We start from the raw sequence: 17,282 nt of genomic DNA on the forward strand, positions 1-17,282 counted from the left end.
GCCCAGCCAATCGCCTCTCCTCCATCCAGCCAATCACCGCGCGGCGCCTCCCCGAACCAACCAATCGGAGCGCGGCTCCCCTCAGCAGCGCCCGCCTCCCGCGCCCGCTCCACCCAATCAGAGGCGAGCCGGAAGTGGCGCGCGCTGACCCCGCCGAGGCCGCGCTTCCGCCCGGGGCCGGGCATGGAGCGGCCGCCGCCCCCTCCCCCACCCCCGCCCCCTCCCCCGCCGCCCCCCGGGACCCCCGGGACCCCCCCCGGGACCCCCCCCGGGCTGAGCCGGGTCCTGCGGGAGGCGCTGGAGCGAGCGGGGCAGGCGCTGGGAGAGGACGGAGGGCTCCGGGAGCTGCTGAGGCGGCGGAGGGACAGGTGGGGGAGGGGCGGGGGCACGGGGGTCGTGGGGGGGGCGGGGGCTGGGGGAGGTGGGGGGGGAATGGGAGGGGGGTGGGGGGTCCTGGGCTGGGTTTGGGGAGGGGTCTTGGGGGGTGTTGGAGGGGTCTGGGGGGTCCTGGGCTGGGTTTGGGGAGGGGTCCTGGGGGGTGTTGGAGGGGTCCTGGGGGTCTGGGGGTCCTGGGCTGAGTTTTGGGAGGGGTCTGGGGGGTCCGAGAGGGGTCTGGGGGGTCCTGGGCTGGGTTTGGGGAGGGGTCTGGGGGGTCCTGGGCTGGGTTTGGGGAGGGGTCTGGGGGGGATTTTGGGGAGGGGTCTGGAGGGGTCTTGGGTGGGGTCCGAGAGGAGTCTGGGAGGGGTCCTGGGGGGTCTGGGGGGGATTTTGGGGAGGGGTCCGGAGGGGTCTGGGGGATCTTGGAGGGGTCTGGGGGTCTGGGGCGTCCTCGGGGAGTTTGGGGAGGGGTCCTGGGGGTCTGGGGAGGGGTCTGGGGGTCCTGGGCTGAGTTTTGGGAGGGGTCTGGAGGGGTTTGGGGGAGTCTTGTAAGGGTCTGGGGGTTCTGGGGGTCTTGGGAGGGGTCTGGGTGGTCCTCGGAGCGTTTGGGGAGGGGTCTTGGAGGGTCTTGGGTGGGGTCCGGAGGGGTCTGGGTGGGTCTTGGAGGGGTCTGGGGGTCCTGGGGGAGTCTGGGGACTTTGGGGGGTCCTGGGAGGGTCTGGGGGGCCTTTGGGGGTCCGGGGGGGTCCTGGGGGATTTTGGAGGTCATAGGGGGGTCCTGACCTCATCCTGAGCTGGGGTTTGGGGGGTCCTGGGGAGGTTTTGGGGGTCCTGGGGGGGTCTGGGGGGGGTTTTGGGGGGTCCTGGGACATTCTGGGGGGGTTTTGGGGCTCCTGGGGGGGTTTAGGGGGTCGAAGGCGGGGTCTGAGGGGGTTTTGGGGATCCTGGGAGGGTCTCGGGGGGGGGTTGGGGGTCCTGGAGGGGAGGTCCTGGGGCGGTTTTGGGGGTCCTGGGTGGGTCTGGGGGGGTTTGGGGGTCCTGAGGGGGTCTGGGGGGGGTTTGGGGGGTCCTGAGAGGGTCTGGGGATCCTGGGGGAGTCTGGGGGGATTTTGGGGGTCCTGGGGGGGTCCTGGGCCCATCCTGAGCTGGGGTCGGGGGGGTTTTGGGGGGTCCTGGGCTGGGTCTGGGGGGGTCCTGGGGAGGTTTTGGGGCTCCTGAGGGGGTTTTGGGGGTCCTGGGCTGGGCCAGAGCCTGGCCCTGGGGGGGTTTGGGGGGTCCTGGGCTGGGTCTGGGGGGGTCCGGGGGGAGTTTGGGGGGTCCTGGGCTGGGTCTGGGGGGTCCTGGGGGGGGGGTTTGGGGGCTCCTGTGGGGGTTTTGGGGCTTCTGGGGAGGTTTTGGGGGTCCTGGGGGGTTTTTGGGGGGAGTCCCCCCATTTTTTGGGGGGGGTCTCCCATGCTGGACCCCTCCCCAAAAAGCTTCGAGGGCCCCCTGAAGTGGCTCCTGTTCCACCGCCCGGTGCCCCCCCTGATCCAGGACGGGCCCCAGTGAGTCTGGGGGGGTCTGGGGGGGCTCGGGGGGGTCTGAGGGGGTGGGGTGGGGTCAGATCCCCATAAAAATCCCCATAAAATCCCACAAAATCCCAATAAAATCCCCCAGAAATCCCCAAAATCTCAATAAAATGCCAATAAAACCCTTCAAAAATCCCCAAATCCCAATAAAACCCACAAAAATCCCAATAAAGCCCCCCAACCTCCCCAAATCTCAATAAAATGCCCATAAAATTTCAATAATCCCCCCCAAAGCCCCCAAATCGCAATAAAATCCCACAAAATCCCAATAAAACCCTACAAAAATCCTCAAAATCCCAGTAAAATACTCCAAAATCCCAATAAAACCCCACAGAAATCCCCCAAATCCCGATACAATCCCAATAAAACCCCCCAACCCCCCAAATCCCAATAAAATCCCCAAAATCCCAAAAACCACCACAGAAATCCCCAAAATCCCAATAAAATCCCAATAAAGCCCCCCAAAGCCCCCAAACCTCAATAAAATCCTCTAAAATCCCAATAAAGCCCCCCACAAATCCCCCAAATCCCAATGAAATCCCCCAAAATCCCAATAAAACAGCACAAAACTCCTCAAAATCCCAATAAAATCCCACAAAAATCCCCAAAACGCCAATAAAATCCCAATAAAACCCCCCAGAAGTCCCCCAAATCCCAATACAATCCCAATAAACCCCCCCAAAATCCCCAAATCGCAATAAAATCCTCCAAAATCCCCCAAAAAACAGAAAAATGCTCCAAACCCCAGTGAAATCCCAATAAAATCCCCCAAAATCTCAATAAAACCCCACAGAAATCCCCAAAATCCCAATACAATCCCAATAAAGCCCTCAACCCCCCCAAATTTCAATAAAATCCTCCAAAATCCCAATAAAACCCCATAAAAATCCCAAAAATGCCAATAAAAATCCCAACAAACCCCCCCAAAGCCCCCAAATCGCAATAAAATCCCACAAAGCCCCAGTGAAACCCCACCAAAATCCCAATAAAATCCCAATAAAATCCCAATAAAACCCCCCAACCCGCCCAAATCTCAGTAAAATCCCCCCAAATCCCAAAAAACACCCCAAAACCTCCCAAACTCCTGATAAAGCCCCCAAAATCCCAGCAAAACCCCTCAAAATCCCCAAAATCCCGACAAAACCCCAAGAAAACTCCCCAAAATCCCAATAAACCCCCCCAAAAATCCCAATAAAACTCCTCAGAATCCCAATGAAACTCCCCAAAATCCCATTAAAATCCCCCAAAATCCCATTAAAATCCCCCAAAATCCCGATAAACTCCCCTGAAATCCCAACAAAACCCCTCAGACATCCCCAAAATCCCAAGAAAACCCCCAAATCCCAATAAAATCCTCCAAAATCTCCCGCAATCCCAATAAACCCCCCCAAAACCTCCCAAAATCCCAATAAAATCCCCAAAGTTCCAACAAAACCCTAAAAAAATCTCTCAAAACTCAAAAAACCCCCCCAAAATCCCAATAAAACCCCCCAAAATCCCAATAAAACCCCCCAAAATCCCAATAAACCCCCCCAAAATTCCATTAAAACCGCCCCAAACCCCCAAATCGCAATAAAATTCTCCAAAATCCCAATAAAACAGCACAAAACTCCTGAAAATCCCAATAAAATCCCAATAAAACCCCACAAAAATCCCCAAAATCCCAATAAAACCCCCCCAACCCCCCCAAATCTCAATAAAATCCCCCAAAATCCCAATGAAATCCCTAAAATCCCAATAAAACCCATCAACTCCCCTCCAAATCCCAATAAAACCCCTCAAAATTCCCCAAAATCCCAATAAAATCCCCAAGATCTCAATAAAACCTCCCAACCCCCCCCAAATCCCAATAAAGCCCCCCAACCCCCCATAAAATCTCAATAAAATCCCCCAAAATCCCAATAAAACCCCACAAAAATCCCCCAAATCCCAATAAAAATCCCCAAAATGCCAATAAAGTCCCCCAACCCCCCCAATCCCAATAAACCCCCCCAAAACCCCAATAAAACCCCCCAAACCCTCCCAAAATCCCAATAAAATCCCCAAAGTCCCAACAAAACCCCCCAAAATCCCTGAAAAGTCCAATAAAAACCTTAAAAATCCCAAGAAAACTTCTTGAAATCCCGATAAAACCCCTAAAAATTCCCCAAAATCCCAACAAACCCCCTAAAAATTCCCAAATTCCCAATGAAATCCCCAAAACCCCAATGAAACCCCAAGAAGCCCCACAAAATCCCAAGAAAACCCCCCAAAATCCCAATAAAATCCCCAAAATCCCAATAAACTCCCCAAAATCCCAATAAACTCCTCTGAAATCCCAACAAAACCCCTCAAAATCCCCAAAATCCCAAGAAAACCCCCAAATCCCAATAAAATCCCCAAAGTTCCAACAAAACCCTAAAAAATCCCTCAAAACTCAAAAAACCCCCCCTAAAATCCCAATTAAACCCCCCAAAATCCCAATAAAACCCCTCAAAATCCCAATAAAACCTCAAAATTCCATTAAAACCGCCCCAAAATCCTGCAAAATCCCAAGAAAACCCCCCAAAACTCCCAAACTCCCAATAAAACCCCTAAAACCCCAATAAAACCCAAAAAATTCCCAAAATCCCAATAAAACTTCTCAATAACTCCCAAAATCCCAATAAAATCCCCGAAATCCCATCAAAACCCCCCAAAATCTCTCAAAACTCAAAAAAACCCCATAAAATCCCAATAAGACCTCTCAAAATCCCAATAAACCCCCCCAAATCCATTGAAACCGGCCAAAAATCCCAATAAAATCACAATAAAACCCCCAAAAACCTCCCAAAATCCCAATAAACCCCCCTAAAACCCCAATACAACCCCTAAAAAGTCCCAAAATCCCAATAAAAACCCCCAAAAAACCTTCCAAATCCCATCAAAATCCCCCAAAATCTCTCAAAACTCCAAGAAAACCCCCCAAAATCCCAATAAAACCCCCCCAAAATCCCAATAAAGCCCCTAAAAATCCCAATAAAACCCCCAAAATCCCAATAAAGCCCCCTAAAATCCCAATAAAGCCCCCTAAAATCCCAATAAAATCCCCAAAATCCCAATAAAATCCCCAAAATCCCAACAACCCCCCCAAAAATCCATCGAAACCCCAATAACCCCCCCAAGACCCCCCGAAATCCCAGTAAAATTCCCCAAAATCCCAATAAAATCCCGATAAAACCCCTGAAATTCCCGATAAACCCCTGAGTTCCTGATAAACCCCCCCAAATTCCCAAAAAATCCCCCGAATTCCCCATTGACCCCCTGAATTCCCGATAACCCCCAGAATTCCCAACAAAACCCCTCAAATTCCCAATAAACGCCCCAAATTCCCAATAACCCCCCCCCAATTCCCGGTAAACCCCCCCGTATTCCCGAATTCCTGGTAAACCCCCAAATTCCCGATCATCCCCCCGAATTCCCCATAAACCGCCCAAATTCCTGGTCAACCCCCCGAATTCCCAAAAAATCCCCCGAATTCCCGATAAAACCCCTCAAAGTCCCGGTAAGCCCCCCCTGAATTCCCGAATTCCAGAATTCCCGGTTCCCGAATTCCCAAATTCCCCATAAACCCCCGGAATTCCCAATAATTCCCCCAAATTCCCCATAAACCCCTCAAACTCGCAATAACCCCCCCGAATTCCCGGTGACCCCTTCCGAATTCCCGATACCCCCCCCTTGAATTCCCAAATTCCCGATAACCCCCTGAATTCCCGGTAAAACCCCTCAAATTCCCCATAACCCCCCCCCGAATTCCCGGATTCCCGAATTCCCAATATCCCCCCTGAATTCCCAATTCCCGAATTCCCGATAACCCCCCTGAATTCCCAATTCCCGGTTCCCGAATTCCTGGTAACCCCCCGGATTCCCGAATTCCCGGTTCCTGAATTCCCGAATTCCCGATAAAGCCCAGATTCCCAATTCCCGGTTCCCGAATTCCTGGTAACCCCCCGGATTCCCGAATTCCCGATAACATCCCTGAATTCCCAATTCCCGAATTCCCGGATTCCTGGATTCCCGATAAAGCCCAGATTCCCGGTTCCCGATTTCCAGATTCCCGGATTCCCCATTCCCAGTTCCCGAATTTCCAGTTCCCGAATTCCCGATAACCCCCTGAATTCCTGGATTCCCGGATTCCCGAATTCCCGGTTCCCGATTCCTGCTAATTCCCGCTAACCCCCAGATTCCCGATAACCCCCTGAATTCCCGGTTCCCAATTCCTGGTTCCTAATTCCCACTAACTCCCACTAATCCTGGCCATTCCCGGTATTCCCGGTGTTCCCGGCCATTCCCACCATTCCCGGCCATTCCCACCATTCCCGGCCATTCCCAGCCCTTCCCGCCATTCCTGGTATCCCGCCATTCCCGGCCATTCCCGATATCCCGGTATTCCCGGCCCTTCCCGCCATTCCTGGCCATTCCCGGCCATTCCCGGTATTCCCGGTGTTCCCTGTATCCCGCCATTCCCGCCATTCCCGTTATCCCGCCATTCCCGCCATTCCTGGTATCCTGCCATTCCCGGCCGTTCCCACCATTCCCATTATCCCGCCGTTCCCGTTATCCCGGCCATTCCCGCCGTTCCCGTTCTCCCGCCGTTATCCCACCATTCCCGTTATCCCGTTATCCCGCCGTTCTCCCGCCATTCCCATTATCCCGTTCTCCCGCCATTCCCGTTATCCCGCCATTCTCGCTGTTATCCCGCCGTTCTCCCGCTGTTCTCCCGTTATCCTGTTATCCCGCCGTTCCCGCCGTTGTTCTCCCGCCGTTCCCCTGCCGTTCCCGCCGTTCCTGCCATTCCCGTTCTCCCGCTGTTCCCCTTATCCTGCCATTCCCGTTCTCCCGCCGTTGTTCTCCCGCTATTCTCGCCGTTCTCCCGCTATTCCCGCCGTTCTCCCGCCATTCCCGCCGTTCTCCCGCCATTCCCGCCGTTCTCCCACCGTTCTCCCGCTATTCCCGCCGTTGTTCTCCCGCTATTCCCGCCGTTGTTCTCCCGGTATTCCCGCTATTCCCGCCGTTCTCCCGCCATTCCCGCCGTTCTCCCGCTATTCCCGCTATTCCCGCCGTTCTCCCGCCGTTCTCCCGCCGTTCTCCCACTATTCCCGCCGTTGTTCTCCCGCTATTCCCGCCGTTGTTCTCCCGGTATTCCCGCTATTCCCGCCGTTCTCCCGCCATTCCCGCCGTTCTCCCGCTATTCCCGCTATTCCCGCCGTTCTCCCGCCGTTCTCCCGGTATTCCCGCCGTTGTTCTCCCGCTATTCCCGCCGTTCCCCCGCCGTTCCCGCCGTTCCTGCCATTCCCGTTCTCCCGCTGTTCCCCTTATCCTGCCATTCCCGTTCTCCCGTTGTTGTTCTCCCGGTATTCCCGCCGTTCTCCCGCCGTTCTCCCGCCATTCCCGCCGTTCTCCCGCTATTCCCGCCGATCTCCCGCTATTCCCGCCGTTGTTCTCCCGCCATTCCCGCCATTCCCGCCGTTCTCCCGCTATTCCCGCCGTTGTTCTCCCGCCATTCCCGCCGTTCTCCCGCTATTCCCGCTATTCCCGCCGTTCTCCCGCCATTCCCGCCGTTCTCCCGCCATTCCCGCCGTTCCCGCCGCCGCAGGTGCGGGCTGGTGGCCCTGGCCATGGCGGGGGCGCTGCTGAGCCCCCCCGGGCCGCGGGTGCCGCTGGCGGCGCTGCTGGAGAGAGCGCGGAGCCGCGGCTACAGCCGGCACGGGGAGATCTTCTGCGGTGAGCCTGCGAACTGGGGATACTGGGGGAACTGGGGGGACTGGGGGCACTGGGAACTGGGAACTGGGGGGACTGGGGGCACTGGGGATACTGGGAACTGGGGGGACTGGGAACTGGGAACTGGGGATACTGGGGATACTGGGGGAACTGGGGGCACTGGGGGAACTGGGGGGACTGGGGGAACTGGGGGGACTGGGGGCACTGGGGGAACTGGGGGGGCACTGGGGGGCACTGGGGGGACTGGGAACCGGGGGAACTGGGGGCACTGGGAACTGGGGGGACTGGGGGCACTGGGGGAACTGGGAACTGGGGGCATTGGGAACTGGGGATACTGGGAACTGGGGGCACTGGGAACTGGGAACTGGGGGCACTGGGGGATACTGGGGAAACTGGGGGAACTGGGAACTGGGGATACTGGGAACTGGGGGCACTGGGGGACACTGGGGGAACTGGGGGCACTGGGGGGACTGGGGGAACTGGGGAAACTGGGGGAACTGGGGGGAACTGGGGGAACTGGGGGGACTGGGGGGCACTGGGGACACTGGGGACACTGGGGGGGCACTGGGGGAACTGGGGGGTACTGGGGGCACTGGGGACACTGGGGGACACTGGGGGCACTGGGGGGCACTGGGGGGGCACTGGGAGGGACTGGGGGGGCTTTGGGGGGGATTTGGGGCATTTTGGGGGGTCCGGGGGGGATTTGGGGGAGATTGGGGGGGATTTGGGGTTTTTTGGCTCCCGGGGTTGGTTTTTGGGGTGACTCTGGGTGGTTTTGGGGTGACCCTGGGGATTTTGGGGTGACTCGGGGTTCATTTTGGGGTGACTCGGGGGTTTTTGGGGTGACTCTGGGGTTTTGGGGTGACTCTGGGTTCGCTTTGGGCTGACTCCGGGGGGTTTTGGGCTCCCGGGGTTGGTTTTTGGGGTGACTCTGGGGTTTTTGGGGTGACTCTGGGGATTTTGGGGTGACTCTGGGTTCATTTTGGGGTGACTCTGGGTGGTTTTGGGGTGACTCTGGGTTCATTTTGGGCTGACTCCGGGGGGGTTTTGGGCTCCTGGGGTTGGTTTTTGGGGTGACTCTGGGGATATTGGGGTGACTCTGTGTTTTTGGGGTGACTCTGGGTTCATTTTGGGGTGACTCAGGGGGTTTTTGGGGTGACTCTGGGTTCATTTTGGGCTGACTCCGGGGGGTTTTGGGCTCCCAGATTTGGTTTTTGGGGTGACTCTGGGGTTTTTGGGGTGACTCTGGGGATTTTGGGGTGACTCTGGGTTCATTTTGGGGTGACTCTGGGTGGTTTTGGGGTGACTCTGGGTTTTTGGGGTGACTCTGGGGTTTTTGGGGTGACTGAGTTCATTTTGGGCTGACTCCGGGGGGTGTTTGGGCTCCCGGGGTTGGTTTTTGGGGTGACTCTGGGGTTTTGGGGTGACTCTGGGTTCGTTTTGGGCTGACTCCGGGCGGTTTTGGGCTCGCAGCGGCGCAGATGGCGGCGCTGGCGCAGGAGCTGCTCCCGTGCCGGGCCGAGCTGCTCCGGGGCGGCCTCGAGGGGCCCAACCGGGGCCGGGTCCTGCGGCACCTCCTGGGGGGGCTCCCCATGCTCGTCCCGTATCCTTTGGGATTTTTGGGGTTATTTGGGGTTATTTGGGGTTATTTGGGGTGTTTGGGGTGCTGGGGGGGCTCCCCATGCTCGTCCCGTATCCTTTGGGATTTTTGGAATATTTGGGATATTTGGGGTGTTTGGGGTCCTGGGGGGGCTCCCCATGCTCGTCCCGTATCCTTTGGGATTTGGGGTTGTTTGGGATCATTTGGGGTTATTTGGGATATTTGGGATATTTGGGGTGTTTGGGGTCCTGGGGGGGCTCCCGCTGCTCGTCCCGTATCCTTTGGGATTTTTGGGATATTTGGGGTTATTTGGGATATTTGGGGTTATTTGGGGTGTTTGGGGTCCTGGGGGGGCTCCCCATGCTCGTCCCGTATCCTTTGGGATTTTTGGGATATTTGGGGTTATTTGGGATATTTGGGGTTATTTGGGGTGTTTGGGGTCCTGGGGGGGCTCCCCATGCTCGTCCCGTATCCTTTGGGATTTGGGGTTCGGGATTATTTGGGATTTGGGGGTTGGGGGCTCTGTGTCCCCTGAGAAGGTCCCATTCCCATTATTCCCATTATTCCAGTTCCCATCATTCCCGTTATTCCTCTCATTCCCGTTCCGTTCCCATCTCGTTCCCGTTATTCCCATTATTCCCGTTACTCCTGTCGTTCTCATTCCCATTCCCGTTATTCCCATCTCGTTCCCGTTATTCCCCTCATTCCCATTCCGTTCCCATCATTCCCGTTCCATTCCTGTTATTCCTGTTGTTTCTGTTATTTCCATCATTCCCATTCCCATTATTCCCCTCATTCCCATTCCGTTCCCATTATTCCCGTTATTCCTATCATTCCCGTTCCGTTCCCGTTCCGTTCCCGTTATTCCTGTTGTTTCTGTCATTCCCATCATTCCATCCCTGTAATTCCCGTTATTCCCACCCTTCCCGTTCCCATTCCCGTTGTTCCCATTGTTCTTGTTGTTCCCGTTATTCCCGCTGTTCCCGCCGTTCCCGTTATTCCCGTTGTTCCCGTTCCCATTCCCATTCCCGTTGTTCCCATTCCCGTCCTGTTCCTGTTGTTCCCATCATTCCCATCCCCATTCCTGTTCCCATCCCGTTATTCCCGTTGTTCCTGTTCCCATTCCCATTCCTGTTCCCATTCCCGTTGTTCCCATTCCCGTCCTGTTCCCGTTGTTCCCGTCATTCCCGTTCCCATTCCTGTTCCCATCCCGTTATTCCTGCTGTTCCCGCTGTTCCAGTCACTCCTATCATTCCCGTCATTCTTGTCATTCCCATTCCCATCATTCCCATTCCCGTTACTCCCGCCGTTCCCGGTACTCCTGTCATTCCCATTCCTATCATTCCTGTTCCCATCGTTCCCGTCATTCCTGTTTCTGTCATTCCCATCATTACTGTTATTTTTGTCATTCCCATCGTTCCCGTTGTTCCCGTTGTTCCCGTTTTTCCTGCCATTCCCATCATTCCCGGCATTCCCATTCCTGCCATTCCTGCCCTTCCCATCCCATTCCCATCCCGTTCCTGCCATTCCCATCCCGTTCCTGCCGTTCCCATCCCGTTCCCATCCCGTTCCCATCCCGTTCCCATCCCATTCCCATCCCATTCCTGCCATTCCCGCCCTTCCCATCCCATTCCCATCCCGTTCCTGCCGTTCCCATCCCATTCCCATCATTCCCACTGTTCCCACCGTTCCCATCCCATTCCTGTCACTCCCGCTGTTCCCACCGTTCCCGCTGTTCCCGCTGTTCCCATCCCGTTCCCACCCCGTTCCCATCCCGCTGTTCCCGTCATTCCTGTCATTCCTGCCATTCCCATTATTCCCCTCACTCCCGTCGTTCCCGCCATTATTCCCGTCATTCCCCTCACTCCCGTTATTCCCGCTGCTATTCCCGCCGTTATTCCCACCGCCATTCCCGCCGTTATTCCCACCGTTCCCATTCCCGCCGTTCCCATTCCCGCCGTTATTCCCGCCATTCCCGCCGTTATTCCCGCCATTCCCGCCGCCGTTCCGGTTGTTTCCCTGAGCGTTCCCAGCTATGACGAGGACAGCAACCACGGCCCCTGCTGCCGCCGCGGCCACAAAGCGCACTGGGCCCTCATCAACGGTGAGCGGGGACCCCAAAACACCCCCTGAAACCCCCGGAACGGCCCCAAAACACCCCCAAAGCACCCCAAAACCCCCGGAACGGCCCCAAAACACCCCCAAAGCACCCCAAAACCCCCAGAACGGCCCCAAAACGGCCCCAAAGCACCCCAAAACCCCCGGAACGGCCCCAAAACACCCCCAAAGCACCCCAAAACCCCCGGAACGGCCCCAAAACACCCCCAAAGCACCCCAAAACCCCCGGAACGGCCCCAAAACACCCCCAAAGCACCCCAAAACCCCCGGAACGGCCCCAAAACGGCCCCAAAACCCCCGGAATGGCCCCAAAATGGCCCCAAAACAGCCCCAAAACCCCCGGAACAGCCCCAAAACGGCCCCAAAACACCCCAAAACCCCCGGAATGGCCCCGAAACGGCCCCAAAACCCCCGAAATGGCCCCAAAACCCCCGGAATGGCCCCAAAACGGCCCCAAAACACCCGGAATGGCCCCAAAACGGCCCCAAAACACCCCCAAAGCACCCCCAAAGCCCCCGGAACGGCCCCAAAATGGCCCCAAAACGCCTGGAATGGCCCCAAAACGGCCCCAAAACAGCCCCAAAACCCCCGGAACGGCCCCAAAACACCCCCAAAGCACCCCAAAACCCCCGGAACAGCCCCAAAATGGCCCCAAAACCCCCGGAATGGTCCCAAAACGGCCCCAAAACAGCCTCAAAACCCCCGGAACAGCCCCAAAACGGCCCCAAAGCACCCCTAAAACACCCCCGAAACACCCTCTGAAACCCCCGGAACGGCCCCAAAACGGCCCCAAAACACCCCCAAAGCACCGCCAAAACACCCCGGAACGGCCAAAAACACCCCCAAAGCACCCCCAAAACCCCCGGAACAGCCCCAAAACACCCGGAACGGCCCCAAAACACCCCGGAACGGCCAAAAACACCCCCAAAAGCCCCGGAACGGCCCCAAAACACCCCCAAAGCACCCCCAAAACCCCCGGAACAGCCCCAAAACACCCGGAACGGCCCCAAAACAGCCCCAAAACGGCCCCAAAACCCCTGGAACGGCCCCAAAACGGCCTCAAAACACCCCTGAAACCCCCGGAATGGCCCCAAAACAGCCTCAAAACACCCCTGAAACCCCCGGAATGGCCCCAAAACGGCCCCAAAACACCCCAAAACCCCCAGAATGGCCCCAAAACCCCCGGAACGGCCCCAAAATGGCCCCAAAACACCCCCTGAACACCCCCTGAACCCCAAAACCCCCGGAACGGCCCCAAAACACCCCAAAGCACCCCTGAACCCCAAAACCCCCGGAACATCCCCCAAACACCCCCAAAGCACCCCCAAAACACCCTCTGAACCCCAAAACACCCCTGAACAGCCCCAAAACTCCCCCAAAACACCCAAAATATCCCCTGAACCCCAAAACCCCCCGGAACAGCCCCAAAACACCCCCTGAACACCCCCAAAACCCCAAAACACCCCTGAACCCCCCCCCAACCCCTCAAACCCTCCTGAACCCCAAAACCCCCGGAACGGCCCCAAAACACCCCCTGAACACCCCCAAAACCTCAAAACACCCCCCAAACACCCCCAAAGCACCCTCTGAACCCCAAAACACCCCGGAACGGCCCCAAAACTCCCCAAAATATTCCCTGAACCCCAAAACCCCCCAGAACGGCCCCAAAACCCCCCAAACCCCTCTGAACCCCAAAACCCCCCTGAACCCCCCCAAAACCCCCCAAAACAGACCCTGAACCCCAAAACCCCCAGAACGGCCCCAAAACTCCCCCCAAACACCCCCAAAACCCCAAAACACCCTCTGAACCCCCAAACCCCCCGGAACGGCCCCAAAACACCCCAAAACACTCCTGAACCCCAAAACACCCCTGAATGGCCCCAAAACACCCCCTGAACACCCGGTGAACACCCCCAAAACCCCCCAGAACGGCCCCAAAACACCCCAAAACACCTCCTGAACACCCCCTGAACACCCCCAAAACCCCAAAACACCCCCCAAACACCCCCAAAGCACCCCCAAAACACCCTCTGAACCCCAAAACCCCCGGAACAGCCCCAAAACACCCCAAAATATCCCCTGAACACCCCCAAAACACCCCCAAAACCCCAAAACACCCTCTGAACCCCAAAACCCCCCAGAACGGCCCCAAAACTCCCCAAAATATTCCCTGAACCCCAAAACCCCCCTGAACCCCCCCAAAACACCCCCAAAACACCCAAAATATCCCCTGAACCCCAAAACACCCAGAATGGCCCCAAAACACCCCCTGAACACCCCCAAAACCCCAAAACACCCTCTGAACCCCCAAACCCCCCGGAACGGCCCCAAAACTCCCCAAAACACCCCTGAACCCCAAAACACCCCTGAATGGCCCCAAAACACCCCCTGAACACCCCGTGAACACCCCCAAAACCCCCCGGAACGGCCCCAAAACACCCCCAAATATCCCCTGAACCCCAAAACCCCCCAAAACCCCCCTGAATCCCCCCAAAACCCCCCAAAACAGCCCCTGAACCCCAAAACCCCCCTGAATCCCCCCAAAACCCCCCAAAACAGCCCCTGAACCCCAAAACCCCCCGAGTCTCCAATCCCCCCAAATTTCCCCCAAATTCCTCAAAACATTCCCACCCCCCCAATGCCCCCAAATCCCCCCAAACTCCCCCAAATCCCCCCTAAATTCCCGAGGTGCTCAAGGGGGGCGGGTTTGGGGTCATTTGGGGCAGTTTTGGGGGATTTCGGGTGGTTTGGGGTCATTTGGGGAGTTTTGGGGGATTTGGGGGATTTGGGGTGGTTTGGGGAGTTTTGGGGGATTTGGGGCCGTTTGGGGGGGGCAGGGGAGGTTTTGGGGGCATTTGGGGGAGTTTTGGGAGGTTTTGGGGGGATTTGGGGAGGTTTTGGGGAGATTTGGGGTCGTTTGGGGGGGTCGAGGGAGGTTTGGGGTTGTTTGGGGAGTTTTGGGGGAGTTTTGGGAGGTTTTGGGGGGAATTTGGGGCAGTTTGGGGGGCCGGGGGAGGTTTTGGGGGATTTGGGGTGGTTTGGGGAGTTTTGGGGACTTTGGGAGGTTTTGGGGGGATTTGGGGAGTTTTGGGGACTTTGGGAGGTTTTGGGGGGATTTGGGGCAGTTTGGGGGACTTTGGGAGGTTTTGGGGGGATTTGGGGCAGTTTGGGGGACTTTGGGAGGTTTTGGGGGCCGTTTTGGGGTTCAGGGGGATTTGGGGCACTCAGAGGCATTTGGGGGGGTTGGGGGATCCTGGGGAGGTTCGGGGGGGGCTCGGGGGGCGTTTTGGGGGCTTTGAGGGGATTTTGGGGTTTTTTGGGGGCGTTCAGGGGATTTGGGGGGGTTCAGAGGATGTTGGGGGAGTTTTAGGGGAATTTTGGGGTTTTTTGGGAGGTGTTTTGGGGTGTTCAGGGGATTTGGGGGGGATTTAGTGAGGATTTGGGGACGTTCAGGGGGGTTGGAGACGTTTTGGGGGGATTTCGGGGGAATTTGGGGGTGTACGGGATGTTTTGGGGGCATTGGGGGGGCTGGAGACGTTTTGGGGCAGTTTGGGGGGATTTGGGGTCGTTTTGGGGGCGTTGGAGACATTTTGGGGCAGATTTGGGGAGATTTGGGGGGATTTGGGGGGGTTGGAGATGTTTTGGGGTGGATTTGGGGGCGTTCGGGGGGGGTTTGAGGGGGGTTGGGACATTTTGGGGCAGATTTGGGGGGATTTGGGGGCGTTCGGGGGCATTCGGGGGGGTTGGAGCCGTTTTGGGGCAGTTTCGGGGGGATTTGGGGGAATTTGGGGGTGTGGAGATGTTTTGAGGTGGATTTGGCGCCATTGGGGGGGGTTTGAGGGGGGTTGGGACATTTTGGGGCAGTTTTGGGGGGACTTGGGGGCGTTTGGGGGGGTTGGAGCCGTTTTGGGGCAGTTTCGGGGGGATTTGGGGGTGTGGAGATGTTTTGAGGTGGATTTGGCGCCATTGGGGGGGTTTGAGGGGGGTTGGGACATTTTGGGGCAGTTTGGGGGGGATTTGGGGGCGTTCGGGGGGATTTGGGGGCATTCGGGGGGGGTTGGGGACATTTTGGGGCAGATTTGGGAGGGATTTGGGGGCATTCGGGGGGGTTTGAGGGGGGTTGGGACATTTTGGGGCAGTTTGGGGGGAATTTGGGGGTGTTCGGGGGGCGGTTGGGACGTTTTGGGGCAGATTTGGGGGGAATCGGGGGTGTTCGGGGGGATTTGGGGCCGTTCGGGGGGGTTGGGACATTTTGGGGCAGTTTGGGGGGATTTGGGGCCGTTCGGGGGGATTTGGGGGTGTTCGGGGAGGGTTGGGACATTTTGGGGCAGTTTGGGGGATTTGGGGCCGTTCGGGGGGATTTGGGGGTGTTCGGGGGGGGTTGGGACGTTTTGGGGCAGTTTGGGGGGATTTGGGGCCGTTCGGGGGGATTTGGGGGCTGGGGGGGGGTCAGAGGGGGGCGCTGGAGCAGCCGGGGGGGTCCCCGAGCCCCCCTGGACCCCCTGACCCCCCCCGCCCCCCCAGGGGTGGTGCTCGGTGTCCCCCCCCAGGAGCCGCTGGGACCCCGATTCCGGAGGGACCCCGAGATCCCGAACCTGTTCCACGGGGGGGGGGCGCTTTTTGGGGAGGGGGAGCCGCTTTTTGGGGAGGGGGAGCCGCTTTTTGGGGAGGGGGCGTCTCTTTTTGGGGGGGGGGAGCCGCTTTTTGGGGAGGGGGGGTCCTTTTTAGGGGGTCCAGAGGGGTCTGGGGGGGCTCAGGAGGGGGCGGGGGGTTCCGTGGGGGGGTCCCTATTTGAGGAGGGGGCTCTGGGTGAGGGGGGGTCGCTTTTTGGGGAGGGGGGGTCCTTTTTAGGGGGTTCGGAGGGCTCAGGGGGGGCTCAGGAGGAGTCGGGGGATCCCGTGGGGGGGTCCGTATTTGAGGAGGGGTCTCCGGGTGAGGGGGGGTCGCTTTTGGGTGAGGGGGGGTCCCTATTTGAGGAGGGGTCTCCGGGTGAGGGGGGGTCCCGTTTGGGGGCTCCAGAGAGCTCCGGGGCTGCTCCAGGAGCGGGGGGAGGGGGGTCCTTTTTGGGGGGCTCAGGGGGGGCTCAGCGGAGCTCTGGAGGTTGCGGGGGGGGTTCCCTATTTGGGGAGGGGTCCCGTTTTGGGGCGGGGGTCCTGGTGCTGGCCCTGCAGGGGAAGAGCCCCCGGCCGCAGCTCTGGGGGCTGCGGGGGCTCCACGCCAGCAACGCGCAGCTGAGCGAGCTGAGCCCGCGCCGCTGGGGAGGGGGCTTCGTGCTGCCCCCCGGGGGGCTGGCGGGGGGGCTGCGGGGCCGCGCCGTGCTGCTGCACCCCCGGGACCCCTCCCCAAATAACCCGGCCTGGAGACCCCTCCCCAAATAAATCCGGGGGGCTCCAGCGCTGCTGCACCCCCGAGACCCCTCCCCAATAAACCCGGGGGGTTCCAGGGGCTGCTGCACCCCCGAGACCCCTCCCCAATAACCCCGGGGGTTCCAGGGGCTGCTGCACCCCCGAGACCCCTCCCCAATAAACCCGGGGGGTTCCAGCGCTGCTGCACCCCCGGAGACCCCTCCCCAATAACCCCGGGGGTTCCAGCGCTGCTGCACCCCCGAGACCCCTCCCCAATAAACCCGGGGGGTTCCAGCGCTGCTGCAGCCCCGAGACCCCTCCCCAATAAACCCGGGGGGCTCCAGCGCTGCTGCGGTGCTCGGGTGCTTTTCTTGGGGGGTCTCGGGGGGGATTGGGGGGGGGGGATTGGGAGGGTTTTGGGGTGATTTGGGGGGGTTTTGGAGGTCTCAGTGGGGGTTTTGGGGTGATTTGGGGGAGGTCTTAGTGGGCATTTAGGGGGATTTGGGGGGTCTCAGAGGGGTTCTGGGGTGATTT

At 58.6% G+C, this 17,282-nt stretch overlaps 1 protein-coding gene across 1 annotated transcript; it reads left to right on the top strand.

The window, feature by feature from the left end:
* Positions 1-157: 157 nt before the first annotated feature.
* On the top strand, positions 158-16,781 carry ACTMAP (actin maturation protease; the record flags this gene model as incomplete). Its single annotated transcript, XM_082299657.1, has 7 exons — positions 158-368; positions 1,854-1,922; positions 7,561-7,688; positions 9,159-9,288; positions 11,319-11,389; positions 15,928-16,076; positions 16,575-16,781. Exons 1-7 carry the CDS (start codon positions 184-186, stop codon positions 16,779-16,781), a joined length of 939 nt encoding a protein of 312 aa, XP_082155783.1. The 5' UTR covers positions 158-183.
* Positions 16,782-17,282: the final 501 nt, after the last annotated feature.

Source organism: Coloeus monedula (assembly GCF_965178545.1).
Source record: "Coloeus monedula genome assembly, chromosome: 33".
NCBI lineage: Eukaryota > Metazoa > Chordata > Aves > Passeriformes > Corvidae > Coloeus > Coloeus monedula.